The sequence below is a fragment of the Canis lupus genome, chromosome 30 (genome assembly GCF_003254725.2).
Source record: "Canis lupus dingo isolate Sandy chromosome 30, ASM325472v2, whole genome shotgun sequence".
In the NCBI taxonomy this organism is placed as follows: domain Eukaryota; kingdom Metazoa; phylum Chordata; class Mammalia; order Carnivora; family Canidae; genus Canis; species Canis lupus.
This window is the reverse complement of record NC_064272.1, coordinates 24245881-24273340: the sequence shown is the minus strand read 5'-3', so window position 1 is coordinate 24273340 and position 27460 is coordinate 24245881. Positions and strand designations below refer to the sequence as shown.

General features: G+C 43.1%; 1 protein-coding gene and 1 long non-coding RNA gene across 4 annotated transcripts; one reads left to right on the top strand and one right to left on the bottom strand.

Annotated features, from left to right (window-relative positions):
* Positions 1–750: 750 nt before the first annotated feature.
* LOC118352855 (uncharacterized) lies at positions 751–12512 on the top strand. 2 transcript variants are annotated; one of them, XR_007407253.1, is made up of 3 exons: positions 751–2938; positions 7603–7695; positions 12383–12512. It is a non-coding gene; the product is annotated as an uncharacterized LOC118352855 (long non-coding RNA). The 2 variants fall into 2 exon arrangements; XR_004810718.2 differs by lacking the exon at positions 12383–12512 and adding an exon at positions 9322–9457.
* CCNB2 (cyclin B2) lies at positions 3877–26133 on the bottom strand. Of its 2 annotated transcripts, XM_025472641.3 has the most exons (9): positions 25977–26132; positions 22985–23113; positions 22770–22880; positions 12900–13070; positions 12457–12615; positions 10770–11006; positions 10321–10461; positions 5209–5319; positions 3877–4156 (listed from the first exon to the last, which is right to left on the bottom strand). In XM_025472641.3, the coding sequence occupies exons 1-9, from the start codon at positions 25998–26000 to the stop codon at positions 4046–4048; spliced, it is 1194 nt and encodes a 397-aa protein (XP_025328426.3). In that variant the 5' UTR covers positions 26001–26132; the 3' UTR covers positions 3877–4045. The 2 variants fall into 2 exon arrangements, with proteins under 2 accessions (XP_025328426.3, XP_025328427.3); XM_025472642.3 differs by lacking the exon at positions 12900–13070 and having other exon boundaries at positions 25977–26133.
* Between the last annotated feature and the right edge of the window lie 1327 nt (positions 26134–27460).

Sequence of the window (27460 nt, the reverse complement as noted above, 5' to 3'; positions counted from 1 at the left end):
TAGTCATTCCAAGATTCCCAAGCCCAAGGGGAAAAATCATCAAGGGTTACAAATGAGGGAAAAATAGTATCTGAACTTGGAACAAAGTAAGCCACTTAATTGTGTGTGTTCAAGAACAGAACAGTAACACCCAATGTTTAAAGCCTGTTTTGGTTCCAAGGCGCCTGGGTGGCTGAGTCCTGAGTCGGGTGCACAGCCAGCCGACTCTTGATTTCGTCTCCGGTCACGATCTCAGAGTCGTGAGATTGAGCCCCATGTCAGGCTCTGTGCTGAGCACAGTCTGCTTGTCCCTCCCCCTCTGCTGCCCCTGCCCTCCCCCAAACTCTTTCTCTAAAATAAATAAAATTTAAGAAAAAATAAAACCATTTGGGGCCGAATGACAGGACAACCTGAATTAAGCATAGGTTATTTTGAAAAGGTCTCTCTTGAGGTTAAGTGTTAACTCAGGCTGTGGAGGAACCAAGGTGGCCTTGGGCAGTGGAAGGAATCACTTGTGAAATTCCTTAAATAAAAATGTGTTCATAAAAAAGGATGAGATCATGCCACTTGAGACAACAGGGATAGACCTAGAGGGTACGATGCTAAGTGAAATAAGGCTGAGAAAGACAAATACCATGTGATCCCATTCGTAAGTACAATCTAGGAAAAAAAAAGAATGAACAAAAAACAGAATCAGATTTATAAATACAGAGAACTGGTGGTTGGCAGAGGGGAGGGGGTCGGGGGAAGGGCAAAATGGGTGAGGGGGCGTGGGAGATCGAGGCTTCTGGTCATGGAATGAGTCCCTTATCGGAATAGAAGGCACAGTGTAGGGAATACAGTCAGTGACACTGTAACAGTGATGTGAGGAGACAGAGGGTAGCTCCACTTGTGAACACAGCAGAACGTATCAAATTGTCAAATCCCTGAGTTGTATGCCTGAAACTACTGAGGCATTGTGTGCCAGCTACACTCAGAACAAAAATTATTGGCTTTACCTAGTTTTCCTAATGTTATGCATTAAAAAAAAAAAAAAAAACTCCCTGAGGGAAAAAATCAGTCTCGGCTGCTTTTAATTTAATGACTGGCCTTTAATCTGACGTGTAACTGGGACCCCTCAGGCTCTAGGTGACAGCACAGACACTGAGTCTAACATCCACAAAGGCAGCAAGAACAGCCCCAGTCCTGCCCCCATGTGCCCCACCTACTGCCAGGCAGGAAGTCTGCTTCTCCCTCTCCCTCAGCCCTTCCCCAAACTCACATGGCCTCACTGCCAGGGAAGCTGGGAGTCTCTTGCTGGGAGAATTAGCCTCAGTGCAGAGAGCAGCTTGCCAGGGCACCAGGGAGAGATCTTCCCCTTCAGGCATGTCTCCTTCCAGGCAGCGATGTCCACAAGAACAAGAGCGAGACAACCCGGCCACCACGTAATCCTGTAACTGCCCACGTAACTGATGATCTCGCTGGCTTGCGTGCCACAGAGCGAGGCTTACAGAAAATCCCAATTTTTTCTCTTCTGGACTCCCTCCAGACTCCGCAGACCTCCCGAGTGGAGCTGGGCAGACTAAGGGCCCCTGCCTCTACTTGCTGCTTTTAGCATGGTCTCAGGAATGCAGTACGCACAGGACGCATCTTCAGTGGAGAACCTAATGATGTTCCTGGTACCCTTCACTTTTATGGTCAGAGAGCGGAAGCCATTCTGCAACATCTGCTCGCTCCCTTTCCTGCCTCGTGTTGGGTCTCTCCCGAGGCCTAGCTGGCCTTCACAGCTGCTCCTGAACTTAGGAGTTTCACTCTTACCAGTTACTTCACACCTTTCCATCCTCCAGTCCTGTACCTGCCCCCTCTGACAGGCATGGCCTAGGCTAAGACCACTTAGCAATGAAAGGCTCAGTACAGTTCACTACCTTGCCCAAGGTCACGGAGCTTGTAAGTAGAGGAACCATCATTTGACCCTTGATCTGACCCCAAGGCCCATGCTTTTCATTTTTGTCTTCAATCCAGCTAGTACCAAGGAGTTTGATAGGCTAACGTCAACCTTTCAATTTCCAATTCTCTTTTTCTCAAAAAGCAAGAATCAACAATTTTTTTAAAAAGGAAGAAAACCTCACAAATAGGACTCAATAGCTTTAAATTTGCAAACTCCTTCGATGGGCAAGCACAGTGTCTAACATATCTTTGAATGCCCAGAGTCCGTCTCTTTCCAAGATCCTTCAACTAATAGCCACTAACACTGGGGCATATCCAGACACTGCTCAGGGCTGGCCATATCTTACCCAGTACTTCAGCACTATGAGGGAGATGCTCTTAGCCCCATTTTACAGAAACAGCTCCACACAGCTGTCAAGTTGACTCAAACCCATGGAATCCAGCTTCAGGATGTGTGCTCTTCAAACTGTGGTTACATCATCTCATTTTCGAATTCGGTGTTTTTATGATATTATGATTCCTACTTTTACAGCTTCTCTCACATTTATAACACTTTACTTTTGGGTGCCTGCCGTGGCACATAAGGAAGTATCTTAAAGGTCTTTTTTTTATGACATCCTGGAAGTATGAATTTCCTGAGTCAGTGTATTTAATATTTAACTAAGCAAAATATGCAATAAGCTATAAAATATTCCCACAAAACCCATCCCCTTCTTGATGAGAAGTTGGAGCACACACATCCCTGGGAAATAACTTTGCTTTTCAGAGCCAGGAAAGCTCCCTGCGTGGTCTCACTTCATTACTATTCACATGTGTGACCCAAGTCAGTGTAAGGGTGCCATGGGAACAAGCCTCACTCAACAAGGGATACTTAGAAAACCTTACACCAGGACTTCAATATATACAGATTCCTGGTTCCTCCAAGTGCTCAGCACTTGCATAGGTGGCCCAGACCTGCCTAGGGAGAGAGGTGGGGAGCGAGCCCTCGCTGGAGCCACCCAGGCTCTCCTCCTGGGACAGTCACAAGCCACAGGTGAGTCACAGAACCAGCACCTGCAGACCTCACTGTCACACAGAAGGCAGCTTTTATCACACTCTCCCTTGGGGGAAGGCGGAGTTAGTTTACTGCAAAGCTTCAGAGCCTTTATGAATCTTAATGTGAGTTTGCAATGTTTCCCAAATGTATTTGACTAGCTGCTCCTTTCTCTCAAAAAGCAATTAACATGTATTGAACTAATACTTTGGGAAGTTGTTGCCATAAGGCACTCATTTATGACTGAGAATGCATTCCCCCTTAGAGAATAATGGTTTTTTTGTTTTGTTTTGTTTTGTTTTTATTTATTCATGAGAGAGTCCGAGAGAGAGAGAGAGAGAGAGAGAGAGAGAGAGAGAGAGAGAGAGAGAGGGAGAGAGAGAGGGAGGGAGGGAGAGAGAGAGGCAGAGACACAGGCAGAGGGAGAAGCAGGCTCCATGCAGGGAGCCTGACGTGGGACTTGATCCCAGGACTCCAGGATCACACCCTGGGCTGAAGGCGGCGCTAAACCTCTGAGCCACCCGGGCTGCCGGAGAATGTCAAATGTGATTGACTGCCTGCCAAAAAATAAGTAACAAACAATAACCTATGACATTAGCTTAAATAGGAAAATGCATTCCAACCTTCAACTCTAACAAGGTGTTGCAGGCCATTTTCGTTATCCAATGTTGGCCTTTAGGACGACGTTCCTGGTCCCCACTGTGCCTTTGAGACAGAGACACATTATGAGGGTTCCTCCTTGCAATTCAGGTTGCCCTCACTCCAGTGAGCCAGGTGTTCCTGTATAGGATAAGATAGTTGAGTAGGTTCTAGAAAGACCATTGTCATGGTTATCCTCCCATTTTCAATTCATGCTATTCATAATATCTCAAAAAAGAAGTTAGACTAAGCTTCTGCTGACTTTATTCAGTATAAAACACAAATAAATACACACAGGATACCTTAAGAAAAATTAATAGCTTTATTTTTCCTCAATATACACTTAGAAAATAGGTCTAAGAAAATTTTTCATGAAATAGACCAGAGGACTATATACAAAGTGAAGAGTTCCAAATCAGTAAGACAAAGTGCACGGACGAAGCATTCTCCCCCCAGGGCCACGGCAGCCTACGACCGTCCCATCAGAGGCGAGGCAAGCTCTTGGATGGCTTTTGAGTTCAGCTGAGGAATTGTGCTGATCTTCAGGAGTTTGCTGCTTGCATACTTATTCTTGATGGCCTGCAGAAGTCATCTGTGATTAGGTCACACATCAGGACCCCCACCTTATACCTCATTCCTAGTCTAACTCCCAAGTACATAAGGGCCAGACCCACAATCTCCAATTGAAGATGCCGCATCACTGAAGCCAGCAAATAGTCTGAGGTCATAATGTCTGGCACCTGACAATTTCCTTCTGTGCCCAGCAACAGATAGAGCCCAGCTGGTAGCACAGGTGGTGGAGGCATAAACGATGTCAAGGTCCAAGGAGGAGGCTTTCTCTCCTATGTGGCCAGAGGGGTGGGAGGTGGGAGCCGTGTTTGTCATACCTAAGTACCATCAGGACATAACAGGTCTGCCAGGATGGGAGCAGTAACTGGCAATAAAAGCAAGTGGCAACCAGTGCTCAGCAGATCCCAGACAACACCCTCAGGCCTGAAAACACGTTCCACTTCCACGGTGTGCTGAGCTATGCAGAAAGCTCACGCAAGGAAGTGAATCAGGTTGTGAGGACACTTGGCACAGATGCTGGCTCTTTGTCACCAGATCCCTAGTGATTTTCTGTCACACAAGCACAGGACAGCACCCAATCTGTCTGACTCCACAGATATCCCGGGAAGCTCTCTGAATAGGTTTCTTGCCCCTCCTCCTCCATCATGCTTGCAATTCAGGTGCCTTCTGGTCATTGTCCCAAAAGGTCCCGAACAGGGGTCCTGAATACCCCAGCCTTCCACAGGGCCCTTCGGGGTGTTCCAGATGTCATGGTGAGCACCTCCCCTGACTCCTGAGTGCTATCCCCAGGATGCAAGGATGAGCATGGCTAAACGCACTGAATGCCTGGCTGGCTGCCTACACTGGGCCTGGACACAGCCTAGCTACCGTGTTTTAAAGAAAGTCTGCTTTTGGGGTATATCAGTATGCTCCATCCCCTGCTGTACTGAAAAAGAGTTTGTGCTAAAACAGATTCTCACATATGCCAGTATTACATGAAAACACAAACACATACATACACATACCCTCATTCACAAAACCCATAATCTAATGCTTTCCACAGTTTAGGAAGGAGTACTTACGATGAATTTCGTTAAGTTTTCATTGACTTTCACTACATTTTTGGCCATGTGCTGCATGACTTCCAATAGTTCATTCTCTGTGTATCCAGTATAATACTGCTGCTTTAAGTTCTGGAACACAACGCAAAGAGTAGGGGCAAGATAAAGGCTTCACTTCTTTAGAAAAGCACGGCTTATACATGCTGACATCACTTATCACTTACATAAAAGCTGTAAAACTATATTCTTACCTTTTGAAAATTCAGTAACAGCCCTAAACACTATCATGCTGCCAGCAAAGCAGCCAGTAAATGCCAGATGACTTTGGCTCTGAGCGAGACTAAAGGAAGACGATGTACAGCTTCAGCTAAATCAAGTGTCAAAGGTCCTATATCATTTTTTAAAGAAGGTTGCACAGGTATGTAGGCTCCTCCAAGTAACAAAACTTGCATGCTAACCTCTATCACCACACTGAAAAGGGATGGAAAGTAGGACAGAGTAAAAACAAAACCCAACAAAGGAATGCCTGCTTCACAGGAATGGCAGAACCTGGGACTAGCAGTTCTCACGTGTTACCCACCCCTCATCAAAGCCCTACTGGGCAGTGGCTGGTGGGGAGCTCAAGAGTCCAGATATCCATACTGTCAGGGAAAGAGGTTCAGAACTAAGAAATATGGGCCACAAGTGGCAGTCGAATCTATGAAATTCAGAAGAACTAAGATTACCTGGAATTCTTGTTTGGCCCTGTGTACGTAAGCACTGGAGAACAGAGAAGCCTCTACCCCCAGCCTTGTGACCTAGGCTCCCAGAGAACAAAAATCAAGCAACAGGATAGTTCCTGTTTGATAATAAGACCTATCACCTATGTGTAAAGTGTGTAAGTGTCTGTAGCCTGACTTTATTTCAGTTCTGTGATAAAATTCTAAAGGCTAAAGTACATCTGTGTCATATGCACAATGTAATTGGGAAAATAAATCACAATTTAATCTTAATCTTAAATAGTTTAAAGAAAAAGAATGAAGCAAGAATAGGGGCGCCTGAATGGTTCATTCAGTTAAGCCTCTGCCTTTGGCTCAGATCATGACCCCAGGGTCCAGGGATCCAGCTCCACGTTGGGTTCCCTGCTTAGTGAAGAGTCTGCTTCTGCTTTTCCCTCTACTCCTCTCTCTCACTCACTCTCTCTAATAAATAAAATCTTAAAAAGAAGAAGTAGTAGTAGTAGTAGTAGGAGTAATTCTCAAATAACACAACTTCTGGTCTTTTGAAATCAATTCCCAGAAAACAGGGAGACCTATAGTTAATAGTTTTAGAGCCCAAGGAAGGCAGGTCTAAGAGTAAAGTAATTGAGCTAAAATGAGTCACTGTTATCATATCAGGACCATGTATCATTCATGTACTAGCAGCTTTGTTTTTAATTTCAAAAAATTTCAAATGCACAGAAAAACTGAAATATTATAATGAACGTCTGTTTATCCTTTGTGTAGATTCATTTATATTTAACATTTTGCCACTTTATCATGGTGTCTGCAACTAAATTGCAAATGGTTCAGCAAATATTGTGTATGTATGTATTCACGTACAATTTTTGAACCATTTGAACAGGAGTTGCAGACACCATGACACATCACTTCTAAATGTTTCAGAAACATCCCTAAGAGGTATTTTCCGGGGATCCCTGGGTGGCTCAGCGGTTTAGCGCCTGCCTTCAGCCCAGGGCGTGATCCTGGAGTCCTGGGATAGAGTCCCACATCGGGCTCCCTGTATGGGGCCTGCTTCTCCCTCTGCCTGTGTCTCTGCCTCTCTCTCTCTGTGCGTTTGTCATGAATAAATAAATAAAATCTTCAAAAAAAAAAAAAAAAAAGTATTTTCCTATCTAGCCACAAATCATTATCACAGAAAAAACATCAACATTTCCACACTATCATCTAGTACATAGTCCATACTCAAATTTCTCCCATAGTTCCAAAAATATCTTCTACAGATTTTCCTTTCTGAATCCAGGCCAACCAAGGTACATGAAGTGTATCTGAATTTTTTTTTTTTAATTTAAAAAAATGACTCCTATTTTCTTGGCTTGACATGACAACTTGTTTGAAGGATCCAGGCCAGTTACTTTTAGAATGTCCCACATTTTGGGGTACCTGGGTGGCTCAGTCAATTGAGCGGCTGCCTTTGGCTTGAGTTGTGATCTCAGGGTCCTAGAATCAAGCCCCACGTCAGGCTCCCTTCTTAGGGGGGTAGTCTGCTTCTCCCTTTCCCTTTGCCCCTCTCCCCTCCTCATGCTCACTCTTTATCTCTCTCTCTCTAATCAATCAATCAAACAATCTTAAAAAAAAAAGTGTCCCACATTTTAAATCTCAGTGTTTCCTGACAATTGGATTCATGTCAAACATTTTGGGTATGAATTTCATATAGGCGATCATCTATACATCCTACTGCACCAGAAGACCAGTCAAGTCAAGAGGTCCTACCACCGGTGATGCCAAGCTTGATTACCAGGTTAAGGTGGTAAGTGCCAGACCGCTCTATCACAGAGGCATGGTTTTTCTTCAGAATTACTATAGATCTGTGGGGGGGATATTTTGAGACCATGTGAATCTTGTTCTCCAAAACTATTTCACCTTAAGCATCAGTTGATTCTTGCTTGAATTGGTTATTGCATTAGGAGTTATAATTCGATTTTTTATTTTATTTTATTTATTTATTTGAAAGGGAGGGCAGCCCAGGTGGCTCAGCGATTTAGTGCCGCCTTCAGCCCAGGGTGTGATCCTGGAGACCCAGGATCGAGTCCCACGTCAGGCTCCCTGCATGGAGCCTGCTTCTCCCTCCCATGGATGTGTCTCTGACTCTCTCTCTCTCTCTGTGTGTGTGTGTGTGGGGGGGTGTCTCTCATGAATAAATAAAATGTTTAAAAAAAAAGGGGGGGGAGAGCAAGTAGGGGAAAAGGAGAAGCAGACGCCCCATGGAGCAGAGACCCGGATATGGGGCTCAATCCCAGGACCCTGAGATCAAGACTAGACCTTAATCGACTGAGCCACCCAGGCACCCCTACAATTTGATTTCTAACTCTACCATTCTTTCTGTCTTAATCAGCTGTTATTCTACTGATTTAAGAAAAAAAAAAAAGGCCCCCTCTTCCATTCTTTCTTTTGTAACATTATAAACACATGGATTTATAAAAATGCGTTACAATCTATTACTGTCCCTGTTCTTTTTAAAGTTCAGATTTAGGAGCACCTGCGTGACTCACTGGTTGAGCATCTGCCTTCAGCTCAGGTTGTGATCGCGGGGTCCCAGGATTGAGTCCCACACCAGGCTCCCTGTGGGGAGTCTGATTCTTCGTCTACTTATGTCTCTCCCTCTCTCTGTGAATCTTTCATGAATAAATAAAATCTTAAAAGACAAAATTAAATTTAAAAAGAAAAAACCTCAGATTTAGTAAGAGCTCTTTCAAGCCAGTTCCTAATGTCCTTTTTTTTTTTTTTTTCCCTAATGTCCTTTTAATGTGCCCCATTGATCTTTGAGAATTTGCTTGGTATCTATTACAAATTGATCTAGGCAAAAAACAAGAAAACAAAACAAAACCCACACACACAAAAAAATTGACCTAGGCTCACCTTGTGCTTCCTCTGCCACAGGCCTGATATTAGTGTTTCTCCAGGGATGCCTAGTTCCTAGTGGGTTATGGCATTTAGTATCCAAGATGTGGGCACTACATATGTGCATTGCTACGTGGCTATCATTGTTTCCGGTTCCTGTCATTACTAGTTTACTCATATTTCCAAAACAGATTTAATGTTACAGGGTTTTCCTTTTGTTTTCAATTGTTAATAATATATTATCTCTCTTCTTATGGTGAAAATTTTAGTCTTTGGTAACCTGAATGTTTGCTTTATTCTGTAATATTCATAAAAAGTTTCACAATTATAATAACAGATTATTATTAACAATATATCTCCTAAGTAAACTTTAAACATGTTACATTTTTTAGTTCTTTGATTTGCCTAACCACATACCACTAAGGATGCACAGTTAGAATATTGCCTTTAAAAGTTATTTGAATTAATTCTTCCCTGTGTTCTGTTACCAATTTGATATATAGTGACATTGTTGTTTCTGCTTAATTCCATTTAGAGTTTTGCATCAACACTCATATTGTTCAAAAGCCAAAAAAGTTACATTATATTGTACACAATTACTAAAAAGTTACAACCAGAAGTCCTGTTCTCATCATCAGCTTACTACACTGTTCCCTCTCAATCCCACAGGTATGATTTTCATTAGTTTCTGGTCTACATGTAGTTTTTGAAAAATTAGAAAATACATAAGCACACATACACTCTCTCTCTTATTCCCCTTCTATCTTATATAAAATGTCAAACGTATACACTTGTGTAGAGGAACAGCTCTGCTATGGTGCCCTGGCAATCTTGCGTGTATCCACATAGGGCCACCCAGGCAAAGGCCTGAACCACAGCTTATATTGTCTCGGCAAAATGTTTTGTGATCCTCCTGGAACAGCAGAGGATGGAGGCGTGGGAGGAGCTGCTCCCATTCCCTTCCGGATCTCCCCGCCAAGAGGCTATTACAAAACTGTTTCTTAACACCTGGCTTCTGATGAGGCTTCCATCCTGTCGCTCTTGGGGTACATCTACAGACTATAAGACTGCTTAGTGGCAGTCTAGAATTTGCTCGACCACAGAAGGGTATCCCAGGACTCACACTGCAGTCATCTGGTCCCTTTTTTGGTGTGTGAGATAAGGACCCAGATTGCTGGCAGCTTTGGCTACTTATATGAATCTAAAAGTGGCTCCTTTTATCTTTACTGGCGAAATCAGTCAGGCCTTGGCCTTGCTTTGTCATATATGCTTGACAACTTGTTTGTTTCACTTAACCAAAGATCCCAGAAATGTTAGCACACAAGTCATTGGTGGCCTTCCTCAGTCTTCACAACTCTAAGCACACTTGGTGCCATGACGTGATTACTCAGTCTCCATCTGAAGCATTCCAAGCAGCCTTCTTTTAGGCCTCTGGGTTTTAACAACTGCTTCAAGGATAGTGTTGTGAAAATGCTAAGGCCTTTCATATCAAGAGGGCGGGAAATATAACCTAATTTCTTAACCCAACACTTACCCATTTTCCTTGGCCCAGAATCTTTTGGGACAGGCAGGAAGCAGCCGCTGCCACCTTTGAAGGGTGATAATGCACCATGTCATAGTCGATGAGAGTCAGCTCCATGAAATATTTGGCTAAAGTATGCTGTTCCACATCAACCTACAAAAGAACAGCCAAGGACAATGAGAAGCATGGTTACTATGACCCTCTTGCAAAATCCTAGGTGAAGGCCTAGGAGTTCAAATCCACTCAACTCACCAGTCCTGCTCAGCAACTGCCCTAATTCCACAGTGTGTTACTAACACAGAGCATGAGGTCTTTTCTCTTAAGAACTGAGAGATATGCATTAGAACTTATTGAAAAGATGTTTCCTATAAATGCCTAAGTTGTCTTTTAATTGGATCAATGTTTCTAGGATAAGACAACAAGCAGCAAAATAAAGTCTGGTATGGACTGGAGGCACTTACCTCCCCAGCTTTTGATGCCCGTCTTAAGAAATGCAGTGGCAAAGGTCGACCCAGCTCAAATTTCAGTTCTTTCAAAATCAGTGTTTCCATTTCTCGGATCTGGGAACTGGTATAAGCATTGTCTGTGATGTAAACGAAGTCTTCAATATTTGGAGAAAACATCTCCTCATACTTGGAAGCCAAGAGCAGAGCTGTAATCCCAACCAGCTGAAGCTTCTTACGAGAAACCAGCTGAACCTAATTGAAGATGAACGTGTCAAAAGTCCTATCTAACGAGAGGACTGGGCCTCTGGGGCTCTGGAAAGTGAGAGGGGACCACATCCCAGAGAAGCACACATTGTCTCTGCTTGCATCCCTCTTACAAGCACAGGTAACCTACACGTTAATAGCAAGTACCATCAGGGGCACTTGGCTGGCTCAGTCGGTGGAGTGTGTGACTTGATCTCGGGGTTGTGGGTTTGAGCCCCACATTGGGTATATAGATTATGCCTAAGAACCAATCTCCTGGTCTGTGCTCCAGCCCCGTCATCCCGGCTTGAGTCTGGGTGAAGCCCCACCCGGCATTCAACATGTCTGCCTCAAGATGAGGCCAAGCCCCAAAGCAGGATAAAATAATGGATACCTAGGGATGAGGAAGGGGATCTCTCAAACACTTTCTTAATCCTTACCAAAAGTGCATTCATTATTCAGCCTAAAGAACATTGGAAAAAGATTCAAAGTTGGGGAAAATCACAGTTCATGGTATAAGTGTTTCCCTTAATTTTTTTTTTAAGGGGAATTTGCTTTCCTTGCTTCAACTCTTAATGAAAATCTACTTAAAATTAACTACTCTCCTACCCCATGAGGAATGTATAATGTAAACCACTGAATCTATGCTTTCATAGGATTTTGCAGTATCTCAGTCATTATTATAATAAACACAATTATTACTGTGAATTTATACCTGAACTGTATCCTAAATGTTGACTTTAATAAATCCTTATCTGCAGGGCTACTGGCTGGTGGATAGCACACTAGTGTGCTTAATGTCTGGCATTTCTTCTAACTGATCAGTGGGGTTTTTTTGTTTTTTTTTTTTTTGATCAGTGTTTTGTGTCTGCATTTGATAACTATTTTTTGATGATCACTTCCACCTCTCAGCTTAATTTCTGACATTCTTCCACTTCAGAGCTTCCGTTCTCAGTACACTCCCCACACATATCCTTCTTAAATAATTCTGCGTCCTCTCTTTTCCCCAGTCATGTCACAGTTGCCTGGAAACTGCAATATTCTCTAGCTAAAATCCTCATTTTTCAGATGAGAAAACTTAACACCAAGGAGTACCAAACTATAAGCTACAGGGAAATCCCGTAAGCAGGCCTGAGAAACCAGTGCCCGCAGGCACCACAGGCTTCCGGTTGACTTTCAGACCTCTTGCTGCTATGTTTCCTTTGAAGAAAGACTGGCCATGCAGCGTTGACCTCCCGCCCCCAGCACTCCATGGAAGGCTGAGCCAGCAGAAATGCCTAGCACTGGTCAGCGTCACCAGAGGTTGGACACACCTGGCTCCTTCCTCTTCTAGCACCTCAAGTTCCTCGGTTTCTCACAAAGTGGCTTTTGATCTTTTCTTCCAGGTTATCACCCTCTGGTGTTGCATAAATGCAATTACAGTGAGCCACTGGTACAATGTCCCCGAAGCCACACTTACCTGTAAAAATCGGTCCATGACGGCGATGCACATGTACAGAGTCTCCTGCAGCAGCCTAAACTTGGAGTGGACTTGCACCAGCCAGTCCACCAGGATGGCACGCATGCGTCCGTTTATCTCTCTTCCATCTAAGAAGTGTGGATTTATGGACTGCAGAACCTGTTGGCAGAATTAAAAGTTTAAAAAGCTGACCTCAGGGCAGCCGGGGTGGCTCAGCGGTTTGGTGCCGCCTTCAGCCCAGGGTGAAGATCCTGGAGACTCGGGATCAAGTCCCGCGTCGGGCTCCCTGCATGGAGCCTGCTTCTCCCTCTGCCTGTGTCTCTCTCTCTCTCTCATGAATAAATAAATAAAATCTTAAAAAAAAAAAAAAAACAGACCTCATTTCCTTCCCAGCTGTGGGTAGATTCCACATTCCACAGTCAAAGCACAAAAGGCGCGCTCACCTCAAGCTGCCGTAGATACTGGTAGATATCCTTAACATAGTCACTGCAGAGCTGAGGGTTTTCCCAGTCCTCTTGATCAATGTCCTCAATTTTGCAGAGCAAGGCATCAGAGAAAGCTTGGCAGAGGTTCTCTTCCTTCATGGAGATCTCCTCCAGGGCCGGCGGAGGACCCTACGTGAACGAATTAAAGTGCACATACCACTACATCGGCAGGAGCCTGAATCGTTAATCATGGCCACATATGCGCAGAGTCAACAGGTTTAAGAGTATCATACGCATTGTTAAAATATGTGAAAGCCAAAACAATAAATTTCACAGTAAGACATGAGGAATTCAAGATGTAGTAGATGAAGTTTTTAGAGATATACTCCTCTGTATACAATCCTCAGATTTTACTCCAAGAGAAAACCAGAAGTCCTCAAGGTGGCCTGAGGGCCTGCATGATCTAGCTTGGCCCTCTTCCTCTGCTGACCTGTCTCCTATTTCTCTCCCCTGGGTTTGCCTCACGGCAGCCTCCCTGACCACAAGAGTGCTCCCTCTTCCAACAATGCTCGCATTTTTGTCCCTGCACCCTCATGGGCAATTCTCTCACCGTCTTCCAGTTTTGTTTAAATGTAACCTTCTCAATTAGGTCTATCCTGACCCCTATTTCAAATTACCATCTGCCACCTATTTCCCCACTTCACACATGTCATTTCTCTGTGTTTATCCCCAGAGAACCTATAACCTTCTAACATATTACAGAGTTTACTATGTATGACGTGTATTATTTTCTATCTCTGCTAGACTGCCAGCTCTATAGAGCTTATAGAGATAGAAGAGGTAGGAAATGATATTTATAAATAAATACATTTACGGGATGCCTGGGTGGCTCAGCAGTTGAGCAGCTGCCTTTGGCCCAAGGCATGATCCCGGAGTCCTGGGATCGAGTCCCACATCGGGCTCCCTGCATGGAGTCTGCTTCTCCCTCTGCCTGTGTCTCTGCCTCTCTTTCTGTCCCTCATGAATAAATAAAATATTTTAAAATAAATAAACAAGTAAATAAATAAATAAATAGATAGATAAATTTACCAATACCTTTATAAATAAATAATACATTTATTTAAACTGATTTTGTCCCCTTCAGCCTCTGAAATACCTATATCATCCCTCACACATAGTAGGCACTCAGTAAATATTTGAGTCAAAGAAACTTAGACACCTGGGTGCAGAAACTCTTAGAGCTGATAGTTCACTTCAGCTGGAGCCTCTTCTCGGAGTATGCAGATTTCCTCTCACAAACTAATTTATTCTAAACTGAGAAACTGGCAATTTAAAAGCAGGAAAGCACATTCTGGCCTATGAATAAAATAGAAGGAAGCAGAAACCAAGGAAGTACACACCCAGTATTTTCTTATGCTGACTGGGTGACTATAAAAAAAAAATCACACAAATTAAAAATTTATAAAGTAAGTTAAAACAAGTGTTTAATAATGAAGTATAAATAACCCATTACTTTTTAAAAGAATAAAAGGTACTTCTCAAAGTAAAACCTAACAAGACTGCAAGGCTATAAAGACTATGGATTAAAGAAATAAAATACAGAAAGAGAAGGCTGTATAATAAACAACAATTTTAATTAACATTAAAGCTCTGTGATGATAGTTTCCAGGCTTAGAGAAGGATGAAACAGCAGCAGCAAAATATGTATAGTAGTTCAAAACCAACCCTTCCCTCCTACATCAGAGTTCTCCAGCTGAGGGAGGGCCAGAGGAGCAAGAGTCATGCAGGTATACATGCCATTTATTCAACAACTTAAGAACCTCAACGAACTCAGATGAATATGAGCTACTTGGGGCACCAGGGAAAAACCTAGATAAGGTTACCACAGAGGATAGGCTCTTAAGGAAAATGAGTAGGCAAAAGATATGCGCGTACAAAGTCCCAGAGGAAGCCAAGAGATAAAGGCCATTCTGGGAAGCATATGTGATTTGGGATGGCAGGCGCTAGTGTATGATGTGTGAGAAGATGGGCTGGAAAGGTGAGTGAAAACCCAAGTGAGGAGTTTAGATTTTACCCGAAGGGAAGTGAACCCACTAAAGGAAATGAGCAAGAGTGGCGAGAATCAGAGGCACCTGGCTGCCTCAGCTGGTAGAGCAAGCAACTCTTGATCTCGGGGTTGTGGGTTTGAGCCCCATGTTGGGTATAGAAATCACTTAGAATCTTTTTTTAAAAAAAAAAGAGTGACTAGAGTCAGATGTGTATTTTAATGAGCACATACAGCTAGGTTAAGTTCAAGGATAAGTTTGTTTCAAGGATAAGCATCATCACTGTCCCCCGGAAGTACAGTCAGTACTGGGTAGCCTGGTTTAAAGAGGCAGAGGTTACAGTCATGTGCCATGTGTACTGCCTTAGTAGCTTGAAATGTTTACCCGTGTCTATTCTGAAGTATACCTGAGTTTAGCCATATCCCAAAGCCAGCAGGAAAAGACATGGATAATTGCTCTGGCCCTTAATTTAGAATTATTTTTTAAAGATTTTATTTATTTATTTGAGACAGAAAGAGAGCAAGAGTGAGAGCAGGAGTGGTGATGGAGGGGGGTTTGGGGATGGGGGAGGGAGAGGGATAAACATACTCCCCGAGGAGCAGGGAGCCTGATAAGGGGCTTGATCCCAGGACCCTGAGATCATGACCTGAGCCCAAGGCAGATGCTTAACCGAATGCCCAGCCAGGCACCCCTAATTTAGAATTTCTTAAAAGCATTCCTTTTGGGCTCCAAAATAATTTAATTATTATAAAATCCTTCCTAAGACCCCACTGTCTGTGCAGGTAGTAGCCTAAGCCCTACGGGACAATTATGCAATCCTCTGTCCAGTGCCTGCTGCATGCAAGACTAAAAGCTTCATTAGCTAGTTAACCATCACAAACTTTTGAATGACAAAAGTGATCTGAGAATAAAAACCTTCAAGTTAGATTAATGAATGAGTTCTGTTGGTTATCAGAGACAACTGAAAAGTCATATCAGAAATAACAAAGATGTGAGTTTTTGCTGAACTTGAGAGCTCTTGTTTGGTCAGGAGCAGGGTGGAGTCTCTGAGCATAGGCTACTGAAATTCTCCTACTACTAAGCTGGGTTTGTTGATAGAATATACTATTATTAATATGCAAACATGTAAGCATTTGTGCAAGTTTTTCGCAACCAGACTTCCTTTTTTTACTAAGTTTATAATAATGTCAATTAAGTGCAACAAGAAAGGACTCCCAGAAAAACTGTTGCTTCCAATTAGATAGCTCATGATTTGTAGCAATAAATGCGTACTTGTACATACAGAGGCACATACACAATTGTAGAAAGGCAAAATCATTCACTGGGAATAGCTTTAGGGAACACAGTGAAATGGAATTTGGAAGGTAGAAAGAGTAGTAAAAATAAAATGACTTTTTCTATTCTATGTACTTGAGGGTTTTTTTTTTTTTTTTTTTTTAAGATTTTATTTATTTACTCATGAGAGGCACACAGAGAGAGGCAGAGACACAGACAGAGGGAGAAGCAGGCTCCCCATGGGGAGCCCAATGCAGGACTCATCCCAGGACCTGAGCCAAAGGCAGATACTCAGTGGCAGGCACTCCCCCAACATGTATTTCTGGGTATTTTGCTTTGTTATGACTGTTTCTTGGGTGATTAAAAATAAAAGGCACTCTTTTTTTAAAAAATATGTGACGAGGTGTCCTTATTTCCCTTTTTTTTTTTATTTAATTTTTATTTATTTATGATAGTCACACAGAGAGAGAGAGAGAGAGAGAGAGAGAGAGAGAGAGAGAGAGACAGAGGGAGAAGCAGCCTCCATGCACCGGGAGCCCGACATGGGATTCGATCCCGAATCTCCAGGATCGCGCCCTGGGCCAAAGGCAGGCGCCAAACCACTGCGCCACCCAGGGATCCCTTATTTCCCTTTTATATGTAGTTTTTGTATTAGGGATGGTTAGCCATAAAACATTCTCCTAGTTGAATAATGACTACTGTTGAGGCACTTTTAGGCAACACGCTTGAGCAGTGAAACTTGATCAAAGGAAAGGGGCTCACAGTGACTACCCAGCTGAATGCAAACAGGCTCATTAAGCAAACTACCTCGAAATAGGCACAGGCCCTAACTGACCAATTACATCCATGCATAGTTTTGAAGATTACCCAAAACGGGAAGATTCCATACATTCCCATACTCCTTCATTCCACCCTATGAACTGTGTCCCCTCACCACAATCTTCTGGCAGACAGTCTCTCCTTTGCTGTCCTGCCCACTGCTCCCTAGTGGTGTATTCAATGACTTTCTCTCTTGTTCTGCTGTGGGTGAATTCTTTTACCACTCACACCGCTGGCCTCCACCCAATTGGGACACCATACATTTGGTGGGCCCCCATTTAATCAGAGCGCCCCACAACTATCACTGAATTTAGTGCTTAGATTAAATCTGTAAATCTAAAACTTCATCTGAATTTCTAGCTCTGACTCCCCAGCACCTCTCCTAAGTCTACATCCATCTCTGCTACAGCCTATTATAATGCATATGATGACATTTCTCCATTTGACTGGGGGCTCCTTGAGGAAAGAGCTGGTAGTTCATTCACCTGATTTCTCCAGTGCCCAGGAAACAAGGGGACTAGTAAAAAAACCTTCTCCTTCCTTTCCCACAAAAACTCAGTGTTTGCCAAAACCAAACTGGTCAGCAAAAAATAACAAAAACACTGTTTTCTCCAAAAATTGCAGGATAATCTGCTTCTGCAAACATCTGTGAATGGCTGAAACCATTTCAAGTTCTCAGCCAGAGTCCTTTGTGATTCAGTTGCTTCATACGGTACAAAGAATAAGACTTGCCCCTAGTTTTGCAGAGTATAGTAAGTGGATTTGGCTGGGAACATCTGCTTTCATGAGCACAGGGCTTATAAATTTTCCAGGGCTCATTGCTGCTAGAACCCTGTGCTCAACTGGTATTTCCACATCTCCAGGGACCAGCTATAAAGGAGCAGCAATGACTGCAGATAGAACAGATGACAAAGTAAAAGCCATATGGCTGAGCAGAGCCAAGCAAGCAGAGGGTCTCATCTGTCAGGATGAGGAGCTCTCCCTAAACTGTGGATCTCTTCTGTCCTGCATTTCTCAGAGAAAAGAATATTTGTTTTTTTTTTTTGTTTTGTTTTTTTTAAGATTTTATTTATTTATTCATGAGAGACACAGAGAAAGAGAGAGAGAGGCAGAGACACAGGCAGAGGGAGAAGCAGGCTCCATGCAGGAAACCCAGCACAGGACTCGATCCTGAGACTCCAGGACCACGCCCTGGGCCGAAAGCAGGCGCCAAACCGCTGAGCCAGCCAGGGATCCCCCAGAAAAGCATATTTGAATTGGAAGTAATTATTGTTCATTAATCCCTGATGTCTTCTAAAATGAGCAGCACAGTTCAGCCATGGAAGTGATATTTATATGAACGGAGTTACAGGTCCATAACTCTTTATCTCAAACACTGTGGCCTCAATTTTATCAGGAAGCCAAAGCAAAGAGTCACCAAGGAAATGCAGAGTTAATTCAGAAAGAGTGGAGTTGCAGAAGTCACAGGAGGAAATCTCTCCTTTGTTTTGTTCATAACATTTTTGGTTCTTTTTTGTTTTTTGGGGTTTTTTTCTTCTTTTTTTTCTTCTAATATGTCTTTTTCCCTTCCTCTCTGATTGGAAGGGTAATATATACTTAGAGTGAAAAATCCAAAAATTTTAAAGAAGAAAATGAATCTTATGCCCAACATAATACTCAAAAATAACTACCATCAAATTTTGCATATAAACGCACACTTTTAGGGACACCTGGGTGGCTCAGTCAGTTAAGTATCTGACTCTTGATTTCGACTCTTGATTTCGGCCAGGTCAGGATCTCAGGGTTGTAAGATCAAGCTCTACAATGGGTGTGGAGCCTGCTTAAGATCCTCTCTTCCTCTGCTCCTCCTCCCCTCAAAGAAAATGCATACTTTACACACTTTTAAAAGCAAATCAGAGGAGCCTGGGTGGCTCGGTCAGTTAAGCATCCAACTCTTGATTTCGGCTCAGGTCGTGACATCTCAGGATCATGGAATCAAGCTCTGCACTGGGCATGGAGTCTGCTTAAGATTCTCTCTCTCTCTCTGCCCTCCCTCCTCCATCCCCTGCCTCCTCCCACCCCACATACAATCTCTCTCAGAAAAATTAATAAACAAATAATCTTTAAAAAAAGAAAACAAAAGGAAATTTGGGGTTGTACTGCATCTATTGTGTTATAATCTGATTTTTCCACTAATGTAACATGCATTTTGACATCTTTCTACTAAAGCATGATATTAATAGTCAATGTATTTCACTAAATGGATTTAAGCTGCTCTGATAATTCTACTATGGGTATTTACTCAAAGAAGATGAAATATACTGGGATCCCTGGGTGGCGCAGCGGTTTGGCGCCTGCCTTTGGCCCAGGGCGCGATCCTGGAGACCCGGGATCGAATCCCACGTTGGGCTCCCGGTGCATGGAGCCTGCTTCTCCTTCTGCCTATGTCTCTGCCTCTCTCTCTCTCTCTCTCTGTGTGACTATCATAAATAAATTAAAAAATTTAAAAAAAAAAAAAAAAAGAAGATGAAATATACTAATTTGAGAAGATATATGCACCCCTATGTTTACTGCAACATCATTTACAATGGCCAAGATATGGAAGCAACCCGAGCATCCATCCACAGGTGATAGATGTGGTGTGTGTGTATGTGTATAATGGAATATTACTTAGCCTCTAAAAAAAAGAAGAATGAAATGTTGCCATTTGCAACAACATGGATGGATCTAGAGGGTCTAATGCTAAACAAAATAAGCCAGACAGAGAAAGACAAACACCATACAATTTCACTCATAAGCAGATTTTATGAAGCAAACAATTAAAAAAAAGAGAGGGGCACCTGGCTGGCTCAGTCAGAAAAGCATGTGACTCTTGACCTCAGGGTTGTGAGTTCAAGCCCCATGTTGGGTGTAGAGATTACATACCTAAACAAACAAACTTAAAAAAAAAAAAAAAGAAGAAGAAGAAGAAGAGGAGACAAACCGAAAAATAAAAAATCAGGCTCTTAAATATAGAGAACAAACCAGTGGTTGCCATAGGGGAGTTGGGTAGAGGGAATGCTGAATTCGGTTAAGGGGATTAAGGGTATACTTATCATGGTGAGCAGTGATTGATGGACAGGATTGCTGTACTATGTGGAACACATGAAACATAACACTGTATGTTAATTATACTTGAATTTAAATAGATAGCTTTAACCAATTTTCTAATATTTCTCTATTATATAAGAGATATTCATTGCAGCACTATTTAAAAATCCCTGGTGTGCCTCTAATAATTTTCTCAGGATAAATTTTAAAACCAGATTTGCTGGGTATGGAGAATAACCTTTTGAAATACACTGCCAAATCACTTTCCGGACATGTAGCAGGAACCACAGTCACCCGTATCAAATGTTGCATAAGGGTCAAGAGGTCAGAGCTGTGCTTCTCTGTCTGCCTGTGTCTCTCCCTCTCATGAATAAATAATAACATCTTAAAAAAACAAACAAACAAACATACAAGAGGTTAGAGCTGAAAAGCTGCTTTGGGTTTGGCATTCAGGATATCACTAGAAACCTCCAAGGAAAGGCTCGTGAAAGGAAGGTCAATCTTCAGGATTGTGAGCTTTAGCTTTAGTTCTTCATTGGACGCGCTGTCCTGGCTTTAGAACAGCAACATGCGTGCAACCATCACCTGTAAGTAGAAAGCTCCCAAGTCCGCCCTCTCCTTCAGATGTTGTTGGCGTATTTCTGACTGCCATTCCCCGTGGGTGTTTGTTACCTCAACAAATCTAAAGCCAAGTGAGATGTTGTCCCCAGAACCACCTCCCTTTCCTGACTTTCCCATTTCTTTACCTTACTGAATAAATGGTTTCTTAAATATACAAGTGCTTAAGGGTCTTCTTCTTCCTCTGCAAATAACACAGCCCAATAATTCCTTATAATACAGGAGGCTGTCCCTGGAAGGAGTTGGTACACCCCAACACATTCCATGTTGTTTCTAGCACCTTTATAGATAGGGGTATATGGATGAGTGCTTAGGGGAGATCCAGGCTAGTTCAAGACCCTCATCAGCTCCTGCTTGGACAACTGCAATACCTCCTAATTTATGGCCCTCCCATGGCCAGCCTACACAGCTTTCATCATTTCCCACCTTCTCAAACTTTCTACAGGCTCCTCATTGCCTAATGGGATAAAATCCGAATTCCAAAGCCTTCAAATCCAACTGTGACCTTCTCGACTTCTATGTTCTGCTTATTCACACAAACCTTCTGATCCAGCTTAGGTGTTCTGACTCCTTCTCCAGAGGACAAGATTATAAGCTTATTTCTGGGGCATCCCTGGGTGGCTCAGCGGTTTAGCTCCTGCCTTGGGCCCAGGGTGTGATCCTGGAGACCTGGGATCGAGTTCCACATTGGGCTCCCTGCGTGGAGCCTGCTTCTCCCTCTGCCTGTGTCTCTGCCTTTCTCTCTCTCTGTGTGTAGTCTCTCATGAATAAGTAAATAAAATCTTAAAAAAAAAAAAAAAAAAAAAAAGCTTATTTCTGCTTTGGTGCCTTGATTCCTATTGTGCTTTGTTCCACCAAAAAAGTGCTCTTTCCTGTCAGCATCATCTCTAACCTTAAAAATCCTACTCATTCCATGAAGTTTCCCCCAACCACTCCATCCCTTAGTGTTCTCTCCTCCCATAGAAGTATGTTCTGAAGGATGGTGCTTCCATCTACTCCAGACATTTGATGCTCAATCATCCATTGCCCAGGGGCATCTGGCATCATTCCCCAGAACTACTAATTTCAGGTACATAGGCCCCTTCCGGATAGTCTCCTCAAGGCAAGAAATCTCTTCAGCAGCCTTAACACTACTGGGTGTGTATAGTAAGTGCTCAATATATATATTTCTTGAATATGTCCAATGTGCTATTTTGAAAATTTTCAAACTATGTTATGGATATTATTAATGTAATTATATATATTATATTATATATAATATATAATTAATATATTATATATAATATATATTATATATTAAATAAATAAATGTACATACATACACACACACATACAGAGAAAGAGCTGGAAAGATCAAGGTAGTTATTATTATATTCTCAGCACAATAGTGCCTGTCCTATAATTACAGGCCAATAGGTCCATTAGCATTCTAATTCCAGTTGAGCTAACCAGTCACAGACCCACAATTTATCAACACAGAATTTGGGCATTACCTTACCTATACTACATGAACTGTGAGATTCCCCAGCCTTCATTGGCAAGTTCATTCTTATAATGGATCATAAAACCTACCACATTTCACTCTGAGAACACTAAATTTATTTGAGTACCAAGGTGATTAACTTTGTTATTCAAAGTTAAAGCATTATAGTAAGGTACCATCATTAAAAGGATGCGTATGTTCAATTTGTACACTGCTGTTTTCAAAGTAGAGCTCTAGTTATGAATATTCTACAAAAGTTGAGGTGATTGGGCACCTGGGTGGTTCATTCAGTTAAATAGATGCTTTTAGCTCAGGTCATGAGCTATCAGGTCCTGGGATCCCATGCAATCAGGTCCTGGGATCGAGCCCTGTGCTGGATCCCCTGTTCAACAGGGAGTTTGCCTCTCTCTCTCCCTCTGCCCCTCCCCCTGTTCACAATCTCTCTCTCTGTCTCTCAAATAAATTAATAAAATCTTAAAAAAAAAAAAAAAAAAAAAGGTTGCAGCAATGATAAAGGCACCCCTGCAGTCTAGCCAAAAACAAGCTACTTTGTACGTTCGTAAATACAAAGCATCCTACCTTTGGAGCCAACATTTCCATCTGTACTGGTTTCACAGAAGCAGTAGGTTTCAGTTGTTTGTTGACATTTGTTTTGGTGAGTTGAACAGGTATTTTGGTGTTCTGAGCTTTCTACAAGGAAAAGAAATGTAAATAGGGCAAGACAGCCAGTGTTGCTCTTCAGAGCTATACACAATCAGCCTAGTGTGCACATGTACGGTCCTCATGGCTGTTACCTTAGCTACTTGTGTGGCTCTGGTTGTAACTCTATTTCCAATTTCTTCTAAAACTGCCCGTCTGATTGTCACATGACTTTTAGCTTTAGAATTAACTCCAGTGTCAACATTCTCCAAATCAGTGGACACCTAAAAAAAACAGAGAGTTAATGACAAATTGAGACAACATACACTACTCTGCTAATGTCTGATACCCAAATGTAGAATTTGGGAAGGTGAATATGCAGTGACCTATTTGTGAGAGGGAAAAGATACATTTTTTACAAAGTTTAAAAATACCATTTGTGATTGATCATGTCACTTGAAATTAGGCAAATCACTTATCTACTTTATCTGTAAAATAAATAATCCCATCCTTTAGAGTGGCTCAGTCAGTTAAGAATCCTACTCAGCCCGGGTGGCTCAGCGGTTTGGTGCCCCCTTCAGCCAAGGGCATGATCCTGGAGACCCGGGATCGAGTCCCACGTCGGGCTTCTTGTGTGGAGCCTGCTTCTCCCTCTGCCTGTGTCTCTGCCTCTCTCCCTCTCTCTCTCATGAATAGATAAAATCTTAAAAAAAAGAATCCTACTCATGATTTCACCTCATGTCCTGCTCTCTGGGTTGTGAGATCCAGCCAGACCCACCCACCCCCCTCCCCCACCCCACTCTGTGCTGGGTAGATTCTACTGTTTAAGATTCTCTCTCCCTCTGCCTCTCTACCTTACATGCAAGCTCTCACTAACAGCAAAACTTTTCTTTAGAGAGATTAATAACAAGTACAATTAATACACTATTTAAATGCTAATCCTATAGTAGGTCCAGATGTTTAAAACCTAAACTAGCTTTGATTCTTATGCCATTCTACAAAGAAGAAGTGCTCCTAGACACATGATATTTAGAGATAATGCCTTTTAAAATGAGGTTGCCATTGCATGGATTCTCTTATAAGTAGATGTTTAGGGCACTGAGGTTGTGAGTAAAATCATATTTTTATTTGTTATAATATTGTGCTGTTATCGTTTTCACAGGTAAAATAGTTTTACTCTCAAATTCAGAAAGTTGAAATGATATGAAATAAAAAAATTATAAGTTGTCCTTAACATACTTTAGACAGAATATGCTTAGAAACAGAGCCTGCTAGAAAAAAAAACAACAACAATTCATATAAAAAAGTTTATTATAGCAGTGATAAACATTTCATGAGGAAAAAAACTGCATGTCCTACCCCTGAGAACTGTGGGTCCTAATGCTTAAAAAAAAAAAATCTCTCAGTGGGGTGTGAGTGGATCTACAGGGATAGACAGAATGGACCTACCAGGGTAGGCCGAGGGGCAAGGGAAAATTCAAGCCTTCCCTGAACAGAAAGAATTTGACAATGAAAGAACTTTATGGGACGGATGAGACAAAAATTACTTGTCAGTTCAACTTAGATCCTTAATACTCAATGTGTACAACTTATTAGGATTCTCAAAAGCACACTGTTGAGGTTTTTTTTTCCAGCAGTAACTGCCAATTTTAAAAAGTGTTTGAGGCAGCCCGGGTGGCCCAGCGGGTTTAGCGCTGCCTTCGGATGAGATCCTGGAGACCTGGGATCGAGTCCCACGTTGGGCTCCCTGCATGGGGCCTGCTTCTCCCTCTGCCTGTGTCTCTGCCCCTCTCTCTGTTGTCTCTCATGAATAAATAAATAAAATCTTTTTTAAAAAAAAATAAATAAAAAGTGTTTGAAATGTTAATGCTTATGGGTTGAAGCCTTTAAACTAATCTTAGTTTAAAGCCATCTGGAGAGGAAAACTGGCAGCTTTTAAACTAGCCTTACAGCCAGGAGGATGGAACTCAGGTGTGTCAGGGCCCTCTATTTTTTTCAGCAAAGGAAAAGTAGACTTAGATACAAATCAAGCCCACAGGCAATAAACAAAAACAAAAACATTCAAAACACCATTAACACTTGGGAGTTTTTGCAAAAAATGAAACAAACTACAGAACATGGAAGACTCCTAACTCTGGGAAACGAACTAGGTAGGTAGGGGTGGTGGAAGGGGAGGAGGGCGGGGGGTGGGGGTGACTGGGTGGCGGGCACTGAGGGGGGCACTTGACGGGATGAGCACTGGGTGTTGTTATTCTGTATGTTGGCAAATTGAACACCAATAAAAAATAAATTTTTTATCAAAAAAAAGAAGAAACAAACTAATCTGGACCCTTCTTTATCTCTGCCCTACTGTCCCCAATTATATGCAAAATATCAGTTATATGCAAAATATCAATTATATGCAAATCAATTATATGCAAAAAAAGAAGAAACAAACTAATCTGGACCTTTATCTCTGCCCTACTGTCCCCAATTATATGCAAAATATCAATTATATGCAAAATATCAATTATATGCAAATCAATTATATGCAAAAAAAGAAGAAACAAACTAATCTGGACCCATCTTTATCTCTGCCCTACTGTCCCCAATTATATGCAAAAATCTCTATTACCCTTGATTAAAGAAATTATTTTTTTTTTTCAAGTGACAAACGCATATGTTAGTGAACTTAGCCTGGAAGACTTCGTGGGCAGAAATAAATGGGAAACGTGTGCAAGGCGAAATGTGAAAAACCCGAAAAGCAGCCACGCCTGTTGCCCAATCGGAACCGTTTACTACTTAAGCGTCTCTTGCAGGCCTCCCCCCCCCGCCCCCGCCCCCGCGCCACCCCTTAGCTGGCCAGGAGTCCCACAGAGCCCTCTGGCAACAAAGAGCGCTCGGGGGTCGCTCGCGGGGCCCAAGGGCAGCGCTGCAGAGGCTCACTTGACAGCTGCCGCCTCCCTGGGCCGCCTACACCGTCCTCACCCCCCGCCGGAGGAAGCGGGGCCCCGGCGCGGACGCCGCCAAGAGGGCAGCCGACCGGGGCGCAGGGGGGCGGGCAGAAGCCGAGAGCCGGGCCCGTTGGGACCAAGAGGCCCCGCGCAGAGGGAGGGGGAGGCCGGAGGCGCGGCCCGAGCCCCCCGCGGCCCGGCCGGGCGCACTCACCGTCGGGCGTCGGAGCAGCGCCATGTGCGAAGGAAGGAAGGGGCAGGCAGGGAGGCCAGCCCGGCCCGGGAGGACACCAGCTGCCGCGCCGCCGCCGGCCCGCACTCCCGCCCGCACTCCGGCCCGCACCGCTGGGGCCCTGCGCGAGGTCGCCGGTGACGGGATTCAAATGCCGCGCCGCTCGCGCCCCCATTGGGCGGCCGGCCCCGCGCCGTGCTCTTCCTATTGGCCAGGCGGCGGGCAGCCCCGCAGGCCGATTGGCGGGGTTTTCAAGACCCGTTTGGTTGTCATGACAACGAGTTGTGTGGTTTCTTTTTTTCCGCCTACTGCTTTTTCGTTTTTTCTTAAGATTTTATTTATTTATTCACGAGAGACAAGAGAGAGAGACAGAGACAGAGAGACAGAGGGAAGCAGGCTCCATGCAGGGAGCCCGACGTGGGACTCGATCCCGGGTCTCCAGGATCACGCCCTGGGCTGAAGGCGGCGCTAAACCGCTGAGCCACCCGGGCTGCCCCAATTTTTTTCTTTTTCTTTTTCTTTTTCTTTCTTTTCTTTTTCTTTTTCTTTTTCTTTCTTTTTCTCTTTCTCTTTTTCTTTTTCTCTTTTCTTTTTCTTTTTCTTTTTCTTTTTCTTTTCCTTTTTTTTCTTTTCCTTTTCCTTTTCCTTTTTCTTTTTTCTTTCTTTTTCTTTTTTCTTTCTTTTTCTTTTTCTTTCTTTTTCTTTTTCCTTTTCCTTTACCTTTTCCTTTCTTTTTCTTTTTCTTTTCCTTTTCCTTTTTCTTTTTTTCTTTCTTCCTTTCTTCTTTCTTTCTTTCCTATCTTTCCTTTCTTTCTATTTTTTATTTTTTTTAAAATCTCGGCCTCTAAGATCAGCAAAAATGAAATGTCTCCCCGAGGAATCAGACGTAGGACGCATTCTCTGAATTTTGAGTAGGTCTCACCTAAGAAGGTGTCTCCACGTTTGTACAGGCTGGACGGAAGTTGCTTCTAGGGAACACCTTGGAAAGGAACACCTTGGAAATGCCACTTCTTTTCGTTTAATTGTATTTTTTATTTAATTTTATTTATTCATGAGAGACACAGGCAGAGGGAGAAGCAGGCTCCATGCAGGAGCCCGACGTGGGCCTCGACCCCGGGTCCCCAGGATCACACCCTGGGCTGGGCCTAAGGCAGGCACTGAACCGCTGAGCCCCCCGGGGATCTCGGAAAAGCCACTTCTGACCTTTATTCCTCTTGCGGAAACTGCGGGTTGGGGTTTCGGTTGGGTCGGCTTGGGTGTTGGGGGAGACGCCTCTGAGCGGTTCTGGGGCAACCCCGTTAGGTGGTTGAGACTCAAACATGTGCCAGAGGAGTGGGAATTGAGGCGTTTACTCAAAAGCTAAGGCTCCCAAGGAGAGGAATTAATAAAAAGGTAAATGTGATTTGTGTGGTTCATGATTCATGTAAGCCCTCCAGGGTATTACCTGCATCTCGCACATTTTCCCG

Coding starts and splice junctions, on each gene's coding strand:
- CCNB2 (XM_025472641.3), bottom strand. CDS start 26,000: ATGGCGCTGCTCCGACGCCCGACG. Junction 13,071..22,769: donor TGGAAATGTTGGCTCCAAAG/GTAGGATGCTTT, acceptor TCGTTCACGTAG/GGTCCTCCGCCGGCCCTGGA. Junction 5,320..10,320: donor TTCTGGGCCAAGGAAAATGG/GTAAGTGTTGGG, acceptor GTTGTGTTCCAG/AACTTAAAGCAGCAGTATTA.